The following is an 18576-nucleotide window of genomic DNA, read 5'->3' on the forward strand; positions in this document are numbered from 1 at the left end:
TGCTTGGTATCACCCCATACTCACACCCTGAGAACACACTACAGTGATGATAGGTCGGGGTAGGAGATCTTCGTTAACAGAGGTGATCCCCAGTCCCTATTGGTCTAGTTCTTCTCTCTAACTCTGCGTGTGTTCAGTGGTGCTTGTATGTGTTCTTACCTTTTTGCAGTGGGTAACGTGGACCCAGGTTGCTCTTTCTGCTATTCTAAAGGCAGTGACCAATATAACCTGATAGGGCCTTTCCCAACAGGCCTGCTTCCAGTCTTTCTTCTTTAGGGACTGGATGCTCACCAGTCACTTGGTTAGATAGAGTGGGTCACCTTCTCCTTTAGTTCACCTGTGGGGCACAAAACCTCTGACATACCGCTCACATCAGTATTCTCTTTCTAGACTGTATCTAAAAAAATATGTTTTTTTTAAAAAGTATTTTGTCCTCTCCTTCGTATATTATTTAACCCTACCACTAGCCTCTTCCCCCCTCTTGACACATGGTTCTGCTCATGTGTCAATATTACCACCTACCTAAACAATCACCTAGGTAATATTGGTAATTTATCATCCAATTGCCATCCCTTATTTATTTTTGAGATTTTTGAGACTATCCAATTGCTCCTCCCCCTTCCTGTGTCTTTTATGGCGGCTAAATTCGACTTTCATTCAGTTCAGAATCAATAGTAATCCAATCAATCCATCTCTTATCTTGAAAAAACACTCATGTTTAGTTCAAACTCTGTTCTACCCCGGCTCTCCCGGGCTTGACCTGAAGACTGATGGTTGGACATGACAGGTCCATACTTAAATCTTTCAAACCTAACACAAACCCCCCTTCATGCTGTAATCAATCAAGAAGATAGCAAAGGAGAGACAGGTTTTAGCCTGAACTCTGCTCAACCCTGGTGCCGCTCCCTTCACAATGTTTGAAGAGAGACAAAAGACAACCATGGATTGAAGTAAGAGCAAGCACTTCGACCCTAGGTCACCTGTCTTCTGCCTAGCAACAAAGAATTAAAAAAACTCAATGTTCGTGATTAACCCAGTTATATCTAATAGCCCACTAAAAAAACTCCCTCATCACCATCTTTAAATCACAACCAATGTCATATATCCCTCTTTACTCTCTACCATTTGGGTAAAATCCCTGTTATATGTAGGAAAAGCTAAGACTGTTTGGGAAGTGAGCAACTTTTTTCTCTTCATAAATTGTTCTTCCTCCTCAGAGTTCCAAATGATTTTACCATGGGCTGCCATTGCCTTCCCATAGATAAGATTACTTAATTTACCAGTATGCAGTACATAATGGAGCACCCAAGCTTTACAGCAGTCTATCATTCCCAAAAAGCTCATCATTCTTCATCTATTTCTGGACAGCTAGTCCCTATCTTAAATTATCCTATCCAGCTTCCTATGATTACTATCTTCCTGATCTTATTACTAAATCAATGATCTAGGCAATAGCTGTTTCGCATTAGATTGTGCCTTCCTCTGATTACTGCAGCTCATTGCTTTAATTTAGTTTCAAATACCAACTTGTTGTTTATTAAAGCATAATAAAAATGAAATGTAAATGACAACATTTGATAATATCTCAACTTACTTCTATCCCATAAAAGTAATCCAAGATTAGTACATTATAATCTTCTTCACACTTTTCACAGCACTATAAATTACCCTCAATTTGATAAAATAAACCATCCCAAAGTCATCCTCTCATGCCCCCAGAACTACCAGTGTGGATGACCAATCAACACCAGAAAGTCAAAACAGAGCCCAGAGGCCATTGAAATCACCCAACAAACCGTTCTATCCCACAGCATAGTAAACACCACCTATGAACTGTTGAAAATCCCCTAAATTCAACATAACAACCCTTTATAAACATCATGCTAGGTGTGTTGTTTTTTATTAAAACCCAATTGAAAAACAACAATCAAAGATAGCCAGGCCCCACTTAATTTGGTAGCTCCCTTTTACGACCTAAATACTGCCTAACTTCACTACTGCTCCCCCTAGCCCTTGGCAACATTCCAATGAGATAGGCTAATCTCTTTCTCCTGGTTATACATTTTGTCAACCTTCAATTACCATCAGTAATCTAAAGATGGTAAGTACACACAAAACATGATACAGATATCCCCAGTCCTAACTCATCAATAATCGTTTGTATCAATCTAATTCCTCATAACTAATCTCACAATGATTATTGAACCCCTAAATCTGCTCCATGTGATCTCATCTCAAATGATCCATTATCAATTATTTTACCAACACCATAGGAAAATCTGTCTCCCCTTCTATTGTTCCTTTCGCTCCTGTAAATGTAATATTTAATTCATTAGCCAATACAATCACATACTCCGTGTAAGTAAGACATTATATTTTATCCCAGGCATCCCCTTAACATAATGCTATAGGAGACTTCCATCAATCCTGGAAGACACTATATAATACCACGTTTCATTGAGTTCACTACACCTTCTAATATAACCCTATAACCCATTTCTATTAATTTAATCATTGCAACCTGTTGCATTGATGTTTTTAAAATATAAACCTATTGTTTAATAACTTCATACTTATAACCAATGTTTATTCAATCCATCATCCTAATAGTAAAAACGATATCCCATTGTTCACGTAACGAAACCAAGTTATCGTTTTAGAATTCACCACTTATTTTCATACACCATTGGTGTTACCCAACCTATACAATAAAGTAATAACCATTAGAATCTATCAAAGCACTGCCTTCCAGTCAAGTATTTAGACCTCTACTTGAAATCTTACAGCTCAATCTAACTCGCTGGACTGTCTCAATTTTTTCCCCGCTAACCAGAGCCATAAATTATTCTCCTTTGTCTCAATTTTCACAGCTCTATCGCCATTTCAGTTCGCTATTCAATTTCTTTAACTGTTCTCTCTGATTCGGCCCTAATTAATAAAACAAATACTTGATATCGTTGATAAGCATACATTTAATGATATTCCTATCATTTAAACTATGTACTGTCTCTCATCCCCGAGCCGACCAGGCGAAAAATCTGACGATGTGCCCCCGAGCAAGGCACCCAACCCCAATTGCTCCTGCAAGTCGCTCTGGACAAGAGCGTCTGCTAAATGACCAAATATTCTCTACTTTCTCACCCATGACGTACGTCTACGTTTGGGTGAGAAAGTTCATACGTATATATCGTTAGAAATGTATAGGTACCTCTCAAATAATCGCTTCGTGGTGTTTTTAGCCAATTCTTAATCGACACAAATCACTTCTTCAAACATTTTACCCGTGGAACCAAAAAATAGACTGTCATTTCCCGGACATTGCCCTTTCCCTTAGCTCTGCAGTCGCGATGGTTATGACCTGTTTTGTTACAGTATTTACACAGGGCCTTACACTCTCCAGCAAAATTCTCTAGACTTTCCTGACTCTCCAAAAGCCATACTCTTGCTGTGTCTAGCCCCTCCCCTCGCTGTTTCTTCAAATCCGTTCCACAGTTTAGCCTCTAATTTCTCCACATCGAGATGCCCAATAAATCCATACCTCTTCTCCCAAATGGATCCATAAAACATATTTCTTCGATCTCTTCCTAACATATATATTTCATCCCCCGTTAATTCTCGGACCTCTTTATGTCACGCCCTGGCTCTGGGGACTCTTAAATGTTGAGCCAGGGTGTGGATTTTCTATGTTTAGTTTTCTATGTTTTTTGTTCTAGATCGTTTAGTTCTATGTTGGCCAGGGTGGTCACCAATCAGAGGCAGCTGTAGCTCGTTGTCTCTGATTGGGGACCATACTTAGGCAGCCTGTTGGCACCAGTTAGTTTGTCGGATCTTGATCCGTAAAGGTTTGGTGTGTGTAACCTCAGGACTTCACGTATCGTTTCGTTTTGTTGTTTTGTTCGTGTGTTGTGTATCAATAAAGATGTACGCTTATCACGCTGCGCCTTGGTTCCACGAGTCATCAGTCAACGTTCGTGACAGAAGATCCCACCTAAAGAGGACCAAGCAGCGTGTCCAGGAACAGACAGCCTAGACTTGGGAGGAGATCCTGGACGGGAAGGGATCCTGGACTTGGGAAGAGATTCAGGCCGGAATGGATCGCCGTCCTTGGGAGGAGACTGTGGAGGCGTGCTACAGAGAGGAGCAGCGGCAACGCAGAGGGTACCGGCCGAGGAGGAAGCCCGAGAGACAGCCCCAATAATTTTTTTTGTGGGGGCTAAAAGGGTGGTTGGCGGAGCCTAGAGTTAGAGCAGAGCCAACTCCCCGTACTCAGGCTAGGAAGCGTGAGACTGGGCAGGCTCCGTGTTATGCGGAGCCACGTACTGTGCCGCGAGTGTTCCGGCACAGTCCTGTACGTTCGGTGCTAGCACCACGCACGTGTCGTGCTAAGATGGGCATGCAGCCAGGACGGGGTGTGCCGGCTCAATGCTCGTGGCCTCCAGTACGCCTCCTCGGTCCCGTATATCCTGCGCCAGTGCCACGTGCTGTAGCGCCAGTACGAGTGCACAGCCCTGTACGTCCTGTGCTGATGCCTCACACATATTGTGTGGAAATAGGCATTCAGCCAGGACGGGTTGTGTCAGCTCTCCGCTCCAGACCTCCAGTCCGCCTCCACAGTCCAGCCCGGCCTGTTCCTGCTCCCCGCACCAAGCCAGTGGTGCGTGTTCCCAGTCCAGCCCGGCCTGTTCCTGTCCCTCGCACCAAGCCAGTGGTGCGCGTCGCCAGTCCGGCCCGGCCCGTTCCGGCTCCCTGCACCAAGCCAGTGGTGCGTGTTCCCAGTCCAGCCCGGCCTGTTCCTGCTCCCCGCACCAAGCCAGTGGTGCGCGTCACCAGCCCGGTCCGGCCTGTTCCTGTCCCTCGCACCAAGCCAGTGGTGCGCGTCGCCAGCCCGGTCCGGCCTGTTCCTGTCCCTCGCACCAAGCCAGTGGTGCGCGTCGCCAGCCCGGTCCGGCCTGTTCCTGTCCCTCGCACCAAGCCAGTGGTGCAGCGTCGTCAGCCCGGTCCGGCCCGTTCCTGCTCCCCCACCAAGCCAGTGGTGCGCGTCGTCAGCCCGGTCCGGCCCGTTCCTGCTCCCCGCACCAAGCCAGTGGTGCGCGTCGTCAGCCCGGTCCGGCCCGTTCCTGCTCCCCGCACCAAGCCAGTGGTGCGTGTGTCCAGTCCGGCACGGCCCGTGCCTGTTCCGGCACCGGTCAGCTGCTCCACTCCGGAGTCAGAGCAATCCGCTCCACCGGGGTCCGGTCCAACTCCAGTCAGCGGATCCACTCCGGAGCCAGAGCAATCCGCTCCACCGGTGTCCAGTCCAGCTCCGGCCAGCGGCTCCAGTCCGGAGCCGGTAAGGTCTGGTCCACCGTCGTCGGGTCCAGCTCCAGTCAGCGGGACCAGACCAGGGGCGCAACGGGGAGGTGGAGAAAAGGTGGTGGTCACGCCCGGAGCCGGATCCGCCTCCGAGGCGGAATGCCCACCCGGCCCCTACCCTCTTGTGTTTGTGTGGCGCGGTCGCAGTCCGCGCCTTTGGGGTGGGGGGGTACTGTCACGCCCTGGCTCTGGGGACTCTTAAATGTTGAGCCAGGGTGTGGACTTTCTATGTGTGATTTTCTATGTTTAGTTTTCTATGTTTTTTGTTCTAGATCGTTTAGTTCTATGTTGGCCAGGGTGGTTCCCAATCAGAGGCAGCTGTAGCTCGTTGTCTCTGATTGGGGACCATACTTAGGCAGCCTGTTGGCACCAGTTAGTTTGTGGGATCTTGATCCGTAAAGGTTTGGTGTGTGTAACCTCAGGACTTCACGTATCGTTTCGTTTTGTTGTTTTGTTCGTGTGTTGTGTATCAATAAAGATGTACGCTTATCACGCTGCGCCTTGGTTCCACGAGTCATCAGTCAACGTTCGTGACACTTTAGAATATTTATTTCCCATGGTGGAAAAATAAGAAATCCCCCCCGTTTAGTAATAATTCAATCCAGAATTATTTTCCTGGGACTTATTATTTGGTGCGACTCTTGAGCCAATGTTTATGATCTGTTTTTGTAATTAACCATTTAAATTATCCAACCCGTAACCCAGAGTTTTTTTAAAACACCAGTTTCATGAAACGGATGAGACAACCATTATTTTTCTCACGCGACCTATTTTAGTCCCTTCCTTGAAACAATTATCACGTATTTCGATGGATCATTAGGTATCTATCTTACATGATGATTATTATCTCCCTTCCTGTTTATATTGTAAACACTGTACCCCGTACAATCTCAATATTAACTCGTTTATTTTGGTGATGGCCATTCACCTTGAGTCATTTCAGACCCCCTTCCTCCCTTTTAATTATCTTATGAGATTTTGGTAACTATTCTCTGCCCTCCACAAGAATTACTATTCTCATACAAGTTCAAATAATTACACCAAAATCCATGAATAAAAATTACTGACCTTCTCCTTGCAGTTCGGATTTAAATGCTTTTTCAATCTCGTTAACGTCTTTATCGTTCATAAGATTCATCACCGGCCTGTTTATAACCTTAACGTTGAAGGCCAGGTCTATTCTATACGGATGCTATCATCCGCCCGTGCACGGTTTTCGGTGTCCTCAGAACGATAAAGACGTATTTTGAGATCCGGCTCGAAGGACCATTTGTCACGAGAATTTTTATCTCTAATTAATCAAACTTAATGCTCTGAATAATTCCCAGAGGGTGTAAATTCTCTGGTTTAATCATGAATTAAACAAAGGTCCGCAACCAGCAAGAATGATCTGTATTTTTAATCATGGAGAGCTCTGGCGCCAAAAAATACATACACAGCCTTTATACCCCCTGACACACAAAGGCACTTTGCTCCGCCCACCTTTAAACAGCTTCTCAGTCCCCTTCACCCTGGAATGCTTTCTCAGCAGTTTCTAACTCCTCCCCCTCTGTTAGTGGGTTGACACTACATTATAACTAACACCGTTCACACATTTATACTGTATTTGGGGTGAAATCCTTTAGTCATTAAAATACAAATGAATCTATCATATATTCCCCCCCCCATTCTTTTTTCCACGCTACTTCATCTCGAATTGTTGAATGAGTTTCCTGTATACAATAGATATTATATTGTAAATATTGTTCTTCTTTTGTTATTATCAGCTAAGCCATTACAATTATAACTGGCTATACTTATTTCACCATACACCATAATGAGATACAAGTTTCAAGTCTATTTATCATTATATATGTTTGTAAATTTACCAATAAAAAATACCGTAATGATTGAGTGTCCATATAGCTGTACCGTGATATTTGCATTGCTACGGAGTAACCCTTCAATTGTTCTCCACTAATTCCCCCGCTAAAGCCCCTCCCCATCCCAAGTTGAGCCGTCATGCCAGTGATCAGCATCCCACCCACGTCCCTCCGGATCCCTAAGGCCCCGAGAGGCCAGGACCCATCCATCGAAAACAGCACACAGTGCCACCCACAAAACAGAAGCAGATTAACCGCCAAAAGCATTTCCAATGCTTTCACCTCTATATATATCTATCTATATAACTATTTTTTTAAAAATATGCATATCCTATTTTCCATCATTATCAATTAATATGCGTAATAATGTCGGCAGTTCACGCGTAGGATTCTAACATATAACCCGGATTGCCATTGTATTACATTTAATTCATTGACAAGCAATTATTATCCTAGCAAATAATTCCCGTGGTCCATCCCTAACCCCCCCTCCCCCCCAACATCCCCACCCCCCCACAACAGATGCCAGACAAGCACACACGCACATACTGGAACGAATTGCAAAAATCTCTGAAGCTGGAGACTCTTATCTCCCTCACTAACTTTAAGCATCAGTTGTCAGAGCACCTTACCGATCACTGCACCTGTACACAGCCCATCTGAAATTAGCCCACCCAACTACCTCATCCCTATATTTGTTATTTATTTTGCTCTTTTGCACCCCAGTATCTCTATTTGCACATAATCTCTTGCATCTAGCATTCCAGTGTTAATACTAATTGTAATTATTTTGCACTATAGCCTATTTATTGCCTTACCTCCATAACTTGCTACATTTGCACACACTGTATATATATTTTCTGTTGTATTTTTGGACTTTATGTTTTTTACCCCATATGTAACTCTGTGTTGTTGTTTTTATCGCACTGCTATGCTTTATCTTGGCCAGGTCGCAGTTGTAAATGAGAACTTGTTCTCAACTGGCTTACCTGGTTAAATAAAGGTTAAATAAAAATAAATAAATAAAAAATACTCACATACTCCAACACACTCAACCCCCCTCCTCCACAATCCACCATAAAATCAGATACTCAACGGCTGTTATATCCCAGAGCCCAACTCGAGAAATAACCTGATTTACGAGTGCACATACAGTTAAAGCTGATTGAGAAAGCATGCAGATTGAGCAGAAATTGAGAGTGTGGTTGTTGCTGTGGCTACCAGGGATGTGAAGGAGGATATGGAGATGGAGTACCGTATCTGGAACCAGTACCATGCCGAGGATATCTACTCCATGCACGCCCACGGCAACAAGATGCTTGTGACCGCCTCCTACAGCGGCGACATCATCGTATGGAACATCGACTCGGGGCGGGCCTTCTGCCGCTTCAACGCCTGCGAGAGTCCGCGACCACTGCTGCCCAATCGGGTGAGGGGATAGAGTGATCATACTTACTTTTTGACCAATCCCCTAGAACAGGGGGTTTCAAACTGGGGTCTGTGGCCCCCTAGGGTATGCGTAGGTACTGCAGGGGGTCAGAGTTTTTTATTTTATTTATTTTATGTATTTATTATTATTGTTATTATTAATTTTTTGGAAAAAATTTTATTTTATGAATATTGCTAGCAACAACAGAATACCATCGTGGATATCATTTTTATGTCTGCGTCCAGTATGAAGGAAGTTATAGGTAGTTTCACGAGCCAATGCTAACTAGAGTTAGCGCAATTAATTAAAATCTACAGGAACAGTTAGCATGCCAAAATCTCAAATTATCGTTTTAATATGGAGGAAATTACAGTCATTGAAACTAATTACAGGTTTTTTTCTGTATAGGAAATTCTTAGGCGGACAGTTTAAATGGTAATTTTCAGTGTTAACTTAAAAAACGACCAAAACCAGATAGAAAGCATGCAGAAAAGATATTGAACTATATATATATTTTTAATAATACCATCTTTGAGAACTAATAATGCATAGAATTGCAGGAAATTAGCTTTAAAACTGCAAAACTGTCTCTCAGCTCTATGCCAAACTGAGTAGAATTGCTGGATGTTAGATTCAAAACTGCTAAATGCTCTCTCAGCTCAAAGATGATACTTTTTTTTATTGTAGAAAATGAGCTTTACAACAACAACATTTTCTCAGCTGCCAAGATACCTTTCTAGCTAATAGGTTATGTTAGAGTTTACACTTCCTCTTCCAATGAAGTGTGTGGAGGTCAAAATAATGAAACTGTCTAGTACCAAATCTATTCATTTTTAAATGTTGATTACTTCTACTTGCCATTATCATTCACCTGATAAGACAAGATGCAAGTTTATTTATTTTTTGCTAACATATGATGGGGGTCCCTGGGTCTGCAGTTTGCCTGGGCGGGGGTCTCTGGGCAAGAAAAGTTAATGCTAGAAGACCCTATGCTAGAAGGCTAAATAATCGGATGTTTTTGTTGCCCAATCCTGCCTTCCAGGTGATTGACAGGTCAGCCTTTGACAGATTTGAGGCGTCAGAGTCTAAGGGCTCGTTTGATGAGAGCGAGTGGACAGATTCATCAGAGGACAGAGGGGAGGCCACAGTCTCCCAGTCCAGCCAGGGGGTCTCAGTGGGGCCCGGTGCACCCCCACCTTGTCCCCCCTCTCCTCAGGAGGACAAGGACAGCTCTTGCAACAGCGCCCCTGAGATGATCCAGGTGAGACATTCTGACCCATATCCGCTGACCAGGGTTAGGGTGAATTCAGGAAGTGAATTGAAAATAAATCGCCTTGTGTTTTTAATGGATGTTTCATTTGCCTGAATTGAAAACTGAATTGACCCCAAGCCTGCTTCTAACCCTCCCATTGGCTTCTCTCTTAGTTGATATTTGACCTTGTTTGACCCCACCAGGAGGAGGAGTCAGGCGCTGAGAAAGAAAATGAGAAAACTCATCAGAAGAAGTCGCCAAAGCAGCGGCGCAAGAGCGGCAAACCTCAGCCGATCAGTGCAGTTGAGTTAGAGAAACCCAGACTGGCTGTGGAGAAGGTACGGGCTAATGGGCCAGTCAGTGAGAGTCAGTGTGGATGCAGAATTGGACACCCTCAGACACTGAGCAATATTCCCATGACATCAGAGCAGATCAGGTCACAATGATGTAAATTTACAAGTACCAACAAAGTTGTTGAACACACACAAATCGCCTCCTTCACTCCCTCCCTCCCTCAGGCTCTTTTCCTGGGAACCAGGGAGCGGAGCCCTGATACAGCCATCCTGCTGACCAGTGCAGCTGATGGCTACGTGTACGCCTGGTCCATCCACCACCTGGGGGGGCTGCTGGGCAAGTTCCGGGCGGTCCACTCCGAGGGCACGGCCATCAGCACCATGTCCACTGATCTGCAGGACCAGATGCTGCTCACTGGGGACAGCACCGGCTACATCATGGTGGGTCGGAAGAATCATAGAGAATTAGTAGCGCGGACGTCCCCATTTGTCTGTTCTAGTAATTTAAACTATGTTCAGAATGTTATGATATATGAGAATGATATGGTTGTTTAGCTGCAAGCAGACGCTTATTCGAAGCAACTTACAGTTAACACTTTGTATCCCCCTCCCCAGCTGTGGGACATAGAGAGGTACTGCTTCTGTATGCAAGGGGAGCGGGAGGGGTTGGCCCCGCTGGAAAAGGCAGTTCATCTGCCCAGCCTCATCCCCAGGTACTGTAAGATGACTGGGCCTCGCAGGATGAAGGTGGAGAAGAGGACAGAGGTGCAGCATAGAGATAAAACATACTAGAGTAACACATGTCATAAACCTTTCTAGCATTCTAATTCTAATTTGGTGGGTGAGAGTAGGAGGAGATAGATGGTTACAAAATCAGAGTCATGTTCTGTATGGCACACCGTAGTGAAATGTTTTGCAACAGAATACCGATATCAGTAGCACATCCTCCATTTTAAAACATTTTCTCTGCTTCGTGCCTACCGGACACGACCCTGTTCAGACAAATATTACATGTCGATTTCAGTGGGTTTCTGGGAAATACATTTCGAAAATACATAGCAACAAATCCGTTGTTGCTTTCTCATTGACTAATTAATTACACTGAGTGTACAAAACATTAAGAGCACCTTCCTAATATTGAGTTGCACCCTCCTCTTTTGCCTTCAGAACAGTCTTAATTCATCGGGGTATGGACTCAACAAGGTGTCAAAAGCGTTCCACAGGGATGCTGGCCCATGTTGACTCCAATGCTTCCCATAGTTGTGTCAAGTTGGCTGGATGTCCTTTGGGTGGTGGACCATTCTTGATACACATGGGAAACTGTTGAGCGTGAAAACCCAGCAGCGTTGCAGTTCTTGACACAAACCGGTTCGCATGGCACCTACTACCATACCCCGTTCAAAGGCACTTAAATCTTTTGTCTTGCCCAATCACCCTCTGAATGGCACACATACACAATCCATGTCTCAATTGTCTCAAGGCTTAAAAATCATTCTTTAACCTGTCTCCTCCCCTTCATCTACTCTGATTGAAGTGTATTTAATAAGTGACCATAGCTTTCACCTGGATAATCTATGTAATGGAAAGAGCAGGTGTTCATAATGTTTTATACACTCAGTGTACATGGATATATTATTTTCACCACATATTATCCAATTAATACCAATCAAAGAGGATTGTAGAGTTTATAACCCTGTCTCATTCGTTCATTAATTCTTCACGGTTTCCACTTGTCCAGGTGGTGGATGGCTGGAGCGTCTCCCTCACCCCTCCGCCCCTCCTCAGCTCCTGGCGGGGTCACCTGAAGGGCATCGTCAGTCTGGAGTATGTGGAACGTTTCCGCCTCATTGTCACCGCCAGCCTGGACTGTAACGTGCGACTGTGGACCATCGCTGGCAGCTACATAGGTGTGGTGCTCTCATATGGGCCTGTTGTTGCAGTCTTATTTTTACATTTACATTTTAGCAGACACTCTTATCCAGAGCGACTTACAGAAGCAATTAGCGTTAAGTGCCTTGATCAAGGAGACAGTTTTTTCACTTAGTCGGCTCGGGGATTCGACTCGGCAACCTTTCGGTTACTGTCCCAACGCTCTTAACCGCTAGTGTACCTGCCCTGTGTGCTCGTGTTTCAAAAGCACCTAGATGAAAATTTTATCATTTCAAATCAAATCAAATTTTAGTCGACACATGCTTTGGAAACAACAGGTGTGGAGTAACAGTGAAATGCTTTTAGGACACCGTGGGGGTCTCTCTAGCAGTGGGGATCTCGCTATCAGTCTTTTTTTGTGAACAATTGTTTTTTATTTAATCATATCTGTACAGTCAAAAAGAATCACAAGACAATGTTTGAACTATCAGTCATAATAGAGGATAGATACACACGGCTGGTTGGAGATTAGGGTAGAGGGTAATGTCACTTAGTGTCATGCTAACTAGAAGTGTTTCCTTCAGGCACGTTTGGCCAGGCCCAGTGGCGTGTGGGAGACCCCCATGCCTTCCCCTGGGAACTGCCAGTGGACCTGAGGAGGGTCGGCTCTTGCCAGACCCTCAAAGTGCTCAACCAGGGAACACAACCCCACTGGAAGTAAGTCTCGAACCCCAAAGGGCAAAGTGCAACCTGGGAGTTTTTGGTCTCACTGTGACTCCTCTATTGTGAGTGCATTGCTGAGCCATTGGTTTTGACTTCAAAACATGTCCTACTATACAGTAAGCCTACATGCTTTCCTATTCCTTGTATTGTGTGTTGGGGCTCTATGGTTTTATGTTTTGTGCAATTTCTAATGCTGCACACATTGCCCACCTGTGACGATAAAGATTTACTGAACTGAGCCCAAAAAACTAAACAGCTGTGCCAAGCGTATCCTGGAGACCCTGACCCAGCAGAAGCTCCGGCACACAGCCATGGCCAGCGCTGCCTCTGACGTGCAGGAGATGATGCCAGCTGACCCACGCATTGCACAGTACAGCAACGACCAGATCGAGGAGACCTGGCAGCACTGGCAAGAGAAGGGCAAACAGGTGAGCAGCAGGAGGATGACAACGGGGTACTGGAGAGTGGGGATACATAGGTGCTCCATCTATAAGGCCAGCCAAATCACATTGAATTGTTAGTTCCACAATCTTACTTTCAAATATTTGTGGTTATATTGATCCAATTAATCAAATTTGATTTGACCGTTATATAGCACTGTAAACAGTTGGGTTTAGGTGTGAGAGAGCATTACTTACTAGGTTAATGTCAAGTTATTTTCCTATATGTTGTATTTCCCCTGCAGACGAGTGCCATCCTGGGGCTTGCCTACAAGCAGAAAGTGAGACACCACCTGCCCTCCTGTCCCCCGGACCTGCAGGTGTCCTTTAGCAGCCGAGAGCAGGTGAGTGCTTCTAATTTTTACCATGACCATTTCCTTGATCCTCCGCATGAGAGTATTAGGGTTGGGGTAAATTCCACAAATTCAATTCTTATTCAATTACTTCCCAGCTAGCACATAACGTTCTGAGAACCATATGTTTCTTAGAGCTTGGTGAGCATGTGGTTATCCTATGGTTATTTTGCATACAACCTTCCCACAACATTCTGGGAATGGTGCAGGATACCCAGCAAGCACATAACGTTCTGAGAACCATATATTTCTTAGGTGGGAATTTTGGTACGTCAAAACAAATACAATTTTATTTGTCACATACGCCGAATTCAACAGGTGTAGACTTTACCGTGAAATGCTTACTTACGAGCCCTTTCCCAACAATGCAGAGTTAAAAAGTACTTTTTTGTTGTTGTGAAAAAAGTAACACAATAAAATAACAATAACGAGACTATATACAAGGAGTACCGGTACCGAGTCAATATGCAGGGGTATGAGGTAATAGAGTAAATGCAATGCCATCAAACACATGGAAACCATGTGTTTGATACCATTCTGCTGCAACCATTACCACGAGCCCATCCTCCCCAATTAAGATGCCACCAACCTCCTGTGACACGTAGGTAGGGGTAAAAGTGACTAGGCAATCAGGTTTGATAATAAACAGAGTAGCAGCAGCATATGTGACAGAGTGTGTGAGTGTGTGTGGCGTCAATATGCGTGGGTGGGTGTGTGTGTGTGTTGGAGTGTCAGTGTAGTATGTGTGGGTAGAGTCCAATGAGTGTGCATAGAGCCGGTGCAAAAGAGTCAGTGCAAATAAAAAGGGGTCAATGCAAATAGTCAGGGTAGCCATTTGATTAACTGTTCAGCAGTCTTATGGCTTGGGGGTAGAAGCTGTTCAGGAGCCTTTTGGTCCCAGACTTGGTGCTCCAGTACTGCTTGCTTCAGCAGAACGTTTCCTACAGGTTTCCTCGTGGTTCTATTTAAAGTAATGTACTCAAATTGTTCTGAGAACGTTAAGAAGCAATATTTTTCTGTGGTAATTTCAGTACTTCAGCATAACATTTTCTGCAGGTTTCCTCGTGGTTCTATTTAAAGTCATGTTCTCAGAACATAAAGAAAACGAAGAACATAAAGAATGTTCTAAGAATGTTATTTAAAAACATATACATTCCATTCTCAGCGTCAACAAAACTCTCTATCCTCTATCTTCTTAATTAAGTGTGTTCAGGTGTGTTTGCTGCGCCCGCTAATTGGCCACACCTGATCTTAAAGAGTGCTTATTTCCTTTGAAATGGGGTCTGTTTGAGTAGATTAAAATGAACTGCTTGTATGAATTTTTAAAACATGGCATGCTAGCTCCATCCTGGTGGCGCAGTGGACTAATTCCAGGTACAGTGGGGAAAAAAAGTATTTAGTCAGCCACCAATTGTGCAAGTTCTCCCACTTAAAAAGATGAGAGAGGCCTGTAATTTTCATCATAGGTACACGTCAACTATGACAGACAAATTGAGGATTTTTTATGAATTTATTTGCAAATTATTTACATTTACATTTACATTTTAGTCATTTAGCAGACGCTCTTATCCAGAGCGACTTACAGTTAGTGAATACATATTATTATTTTTTATACTGGCCCCCCGTGGGAATTGAACCCACAACCTTGCTGTTGCAAACACCATGCTCTATCAACTGAGCTACATCCCTGCCGGCCATTCCCTCCCCTACCCTGGACGACGCTGGGCCAATTGTGCGCCGCCCATTAGTCTCCCGGTCGCGGCCGGCTGCGACAGAGCCTGGATTCGAACCAGGATCTCTAGTGGCACAGTTAGCACTGTGATGCAGTGCCTTAGAACACCTACAAACAAGCAAGATTTCTGGCTCTCACAGACCTGTAACTTCTTCTTTAAGAGGCTCCTCTGTCCTCCACTCTTACCTGTATTAATGGCACCTGTTTGAACTTGTTATCAGTATAAAAGACACCTGTCCACAACCTAAAACAGACTCCAAACTCCACTATGGCCAAGACCAAAGAGCTGTCAAAGGACACCAGAAACAAAATTGTAGACCTACACCAGGCTGGGAAGACTGAATCTGCAATAGGTAAGCAGCTTGGTTTGAAGAAATCAACTGTGGGAGCAATTATTAGGAAATGGAAGACATACAAGACCACTGATAATTTCCCTCGATCTGGGGCTCCACGCAAGATCTCACTGCGTGGGGTCAAAATGATCACAAGAACGGTGAGCAAAAATCCCAGAAGCCTACCATCAGTAACACACTACGCCGCCAGGGACTCAAATCCTGCAGTGCCAGACGTGTCCCCCTGCTTAAGCCAGTACATGTCCAGGCCCGTCTGAAGTTTGCTAGAGTGCATTTGGATGATCCAGAAGAGGATTGGGAGAATGTCATATGGTCAGATGAAACCAAAATATAACTTTTTGGTAAAAACTCAACTCGCCGTGTTTGGAGGACAAAGAATGCTGAGTTGCATCCAAAGAACACCATACCTACTGTGAAGCATGGGGGTGGAAACATCATGCTTTGGGGCTGTTTTTCTGCAAAGGGACCAGGACGACTGATCCGTGTAAAGGAAAGAATGAATGGGGCCATGTATCGTGAGATTTTGAGTGAAAACCTCCTTCCATCAGCAAGGGCATTGAAGATGAAACGTGGCTGGGTCTTTCAGCATGACAATGATCCCAAACACACCGCCCGGGCAACGAAGGAGTGGCTTCGTAAGAAGCATTTCAAGGTCCTGGAGTGGCCTAGCCAGTCTCCAGATCTCAACCCCATAGAAAATCTTTGGAGGGAGTTGAAAGTCTGTGTTGCCCAGCGACAGCCCCAAAACATCACTGCTCTAGAGGAGATCTGCATGGAGGAATGGGCCAAAATACCAGCAACAGTGTGTGAAAACCTTGTGAAGACTTACAGAAAACGTTTGACCTGTGTCATTGCCAACAAAGGGTATATAACAAAGTATTGAGAAACTTTTGTTATTGACCAAATACTTATTTTCCACCATAATTTGCTAATAAATTCATTAAAAATCCTACAATGTGATTTTCTGGATATTTTTTTCTCATTTTGTCTGTCATAGTTGACGTGTACCTATGATGAAAATTACAGGCCTCTCTCATCTTTTTAAGTGGGAGAACTAGCAGTGTTATTAAAAGTCTTATTGAAACATTCAGTGAAAGTTTTAAGTTATTCAAAAACCTTCAAATAACTTACAATTTCCGTTCTCAGAATGTTAATAAAACCTCCCAGGAAAACGTTCAGGGAACCATAGTAAAATGTTCTCAGACCTCCCTGCAACCTACAAATTAATGTTCCCAGAACAGGGAACATCTGTACTTCCATTCTCAGAATGTTTGTAAAAAACGTTCCGTTTTATCGGTCAGGAAACGTATTGCTTCGTTCCCTGAACCAATCAAATCAAATCACATTTTATTGGTCACATACACTTGTTTAGCAGATGTTATTGTGGGTGTAGCGAAATGCTTGTGCTTCTGGCTAACAATTTCACAACATATACCCAATACACACAAATCTAAGTAAGGAATGAATGAAGAATATATACACTACCGTTCAAAAGTTTGGGGTCACTTAGAAATGTCCTTGCTTTCGAAAGAAAAGCAATTTTTTGTCCATTAAAATAACATCAAATTGATCAGAAATACAGTGTAGACATTGTTAATGTTGTAAATGGCTATTGTAGCTGGAAACGGCTGATTTTTTATGGAATATCTACATAGGCGTACAGTGGTCCATTATCAGCAACCATCAGTCCTGTGTTCCAATGGCACGTTGTGTTTGCTAATCCAAGTTTATCATTTTAAAAGGCTAATTGATCATTAGAAAACTATTTTGCAATTATGTTAGCACAGCTGAAAACTGTTGTGCTGATTAAAGAAGCAATCAAACTGGCCTTCTTGAGACTAGTTGAGTATCTGGAGCATCAGCAATTGTGGGTTCGATTACCGGCTGAAAATGGCCAGAAACAAATAACTTTCTTCTGAAACTCATCAGTCCATTCTTGTTCTGAGAAATGAAGGCTATTCTATGCGAGAAATTGCCAAGAAACTGAAGATCTCATACAACGCTGTGTACTACTCCCTTCACAGAACAGCACAAACAGGCTCTAACCAGAATAGAAAGAGGAGTGGGAGGCCCCAGTGCACAACTGAGCAAGAGGACAAATACATTAGTGTCTAGTTTGAGAAACAGGTGCCTCACAGGTCCTCAACTGGCAGCTTCATTAAATAGTACCCGCAAAACACAAGTCTCAACGTCAACAGTGAAGAGGCGACACCGGGATGCTGACCTTCTAGGCAGAGTTGCAAAGAAAAAGCCATGCCTCAGACTGCCCATCTTAATCTTTTCTTTTTATTTGCCAGTCTGAGATATGGCTTTTTCTTTGCATCCAAAAATGTGCGTTCCCACAACTTTCAAGGAGCCAAATGTGCTAGCTGGTCTCTCCCTGTAAATTCCATTTAATTAAATTAAAATTCCAAGTCAGTCTTTGAATTCAGAGATAATTAAATTACTCTCAATTCCAATGTTAGGTCAATTCCAATAATTAAATTCCCAATTCAATATTATCCCCAACAATTCCACAAATTCCAATTTGAATTCAATTCCCTCCGGCTTTCAGGCTGATCATGTCACTGTTCAGACTGCCTAGCTGGAAATATATAAATACATGTTGAAATTATTTAAAACTTGCAGTAAATGTTTTTATACTAAGTGCATTAATTCCAATTACTGGGAAATTTACAAATATTGAATTCCAATTAAATTCCAAAGATTCAATGTTTTTACAATTCCAATTCAAGCAGTCTAATTCAATTTAAATTCCATAACTTGAAGATTGTTGAAATTTGAATTCAACATGAATTCTCCACTTCATGAGTGAATTCAACAATTGAATTGAAATGTCGAATTAAACTGGAATTGACCCCAACCCTGGAGGATTTACCAAAAAATGACACACACACAGCAATACTCTATGCTTGTCA

The 18576-nt window shown here is 43.6% G+C and overlaps 1 protein-coding gene across 1 annotated transcript in view; it reads left to right on the plus strand.

Annotated features, from left to right (window-relative positions):
• The window catches only part of LOC121545502 (WD repeat-containing protein on Y chromosome), a 38639-nt gene that overhangs the window by 19693 nt on the left and 370 nt on the right, over positions 1-18576 (plus strand). Inside the window, exons 18-26 of the mRNA XM_041856072.1 lie at positions 8439-8643; positions 9686-9904; positions 10099-10233; positions 10414-10629; positions 10804-10953; positions 11927-12095; positions 12642-12774; positions 13037-13208; positions 13466-13564. Of these exons, the coding sequence (XP_041712006.1) occupies positions 8439-8643; positions 9686-9904; positions 10099-10233; positions 10414-10629; positions 10804-10953; positions 11927-12095; positions 12642-12774; positions 13037-13208; positions 13466-13564 (1498 nt within the window). The remainder of the gene's footprint in view (positions 1-8438; positions 8644-9685; positions 9905-10098; positions 10234-10413; positions 10630-10803; positions 10954-11926; positions 12096-12641; positions 12775-13036; positions 13209-13465; positions 13565-18576) is intronic.

This window comes from Coregonus clupeaformis, chromosome 30 (genome assembly GCF_020615455.1).
Source record: "Coregonus clupeaformis isolate EN_2021a chromosome 30, ASM2061545v1, whole genome shotgun sequence".
NCBI classification, from domain to species: domain Eukaryota; kingdom Metazoa; phylum Chordata; class Actinopteri; order Salmoniformes; family Salmonidae; genus Coregonus; species Coregonus clupeaformis.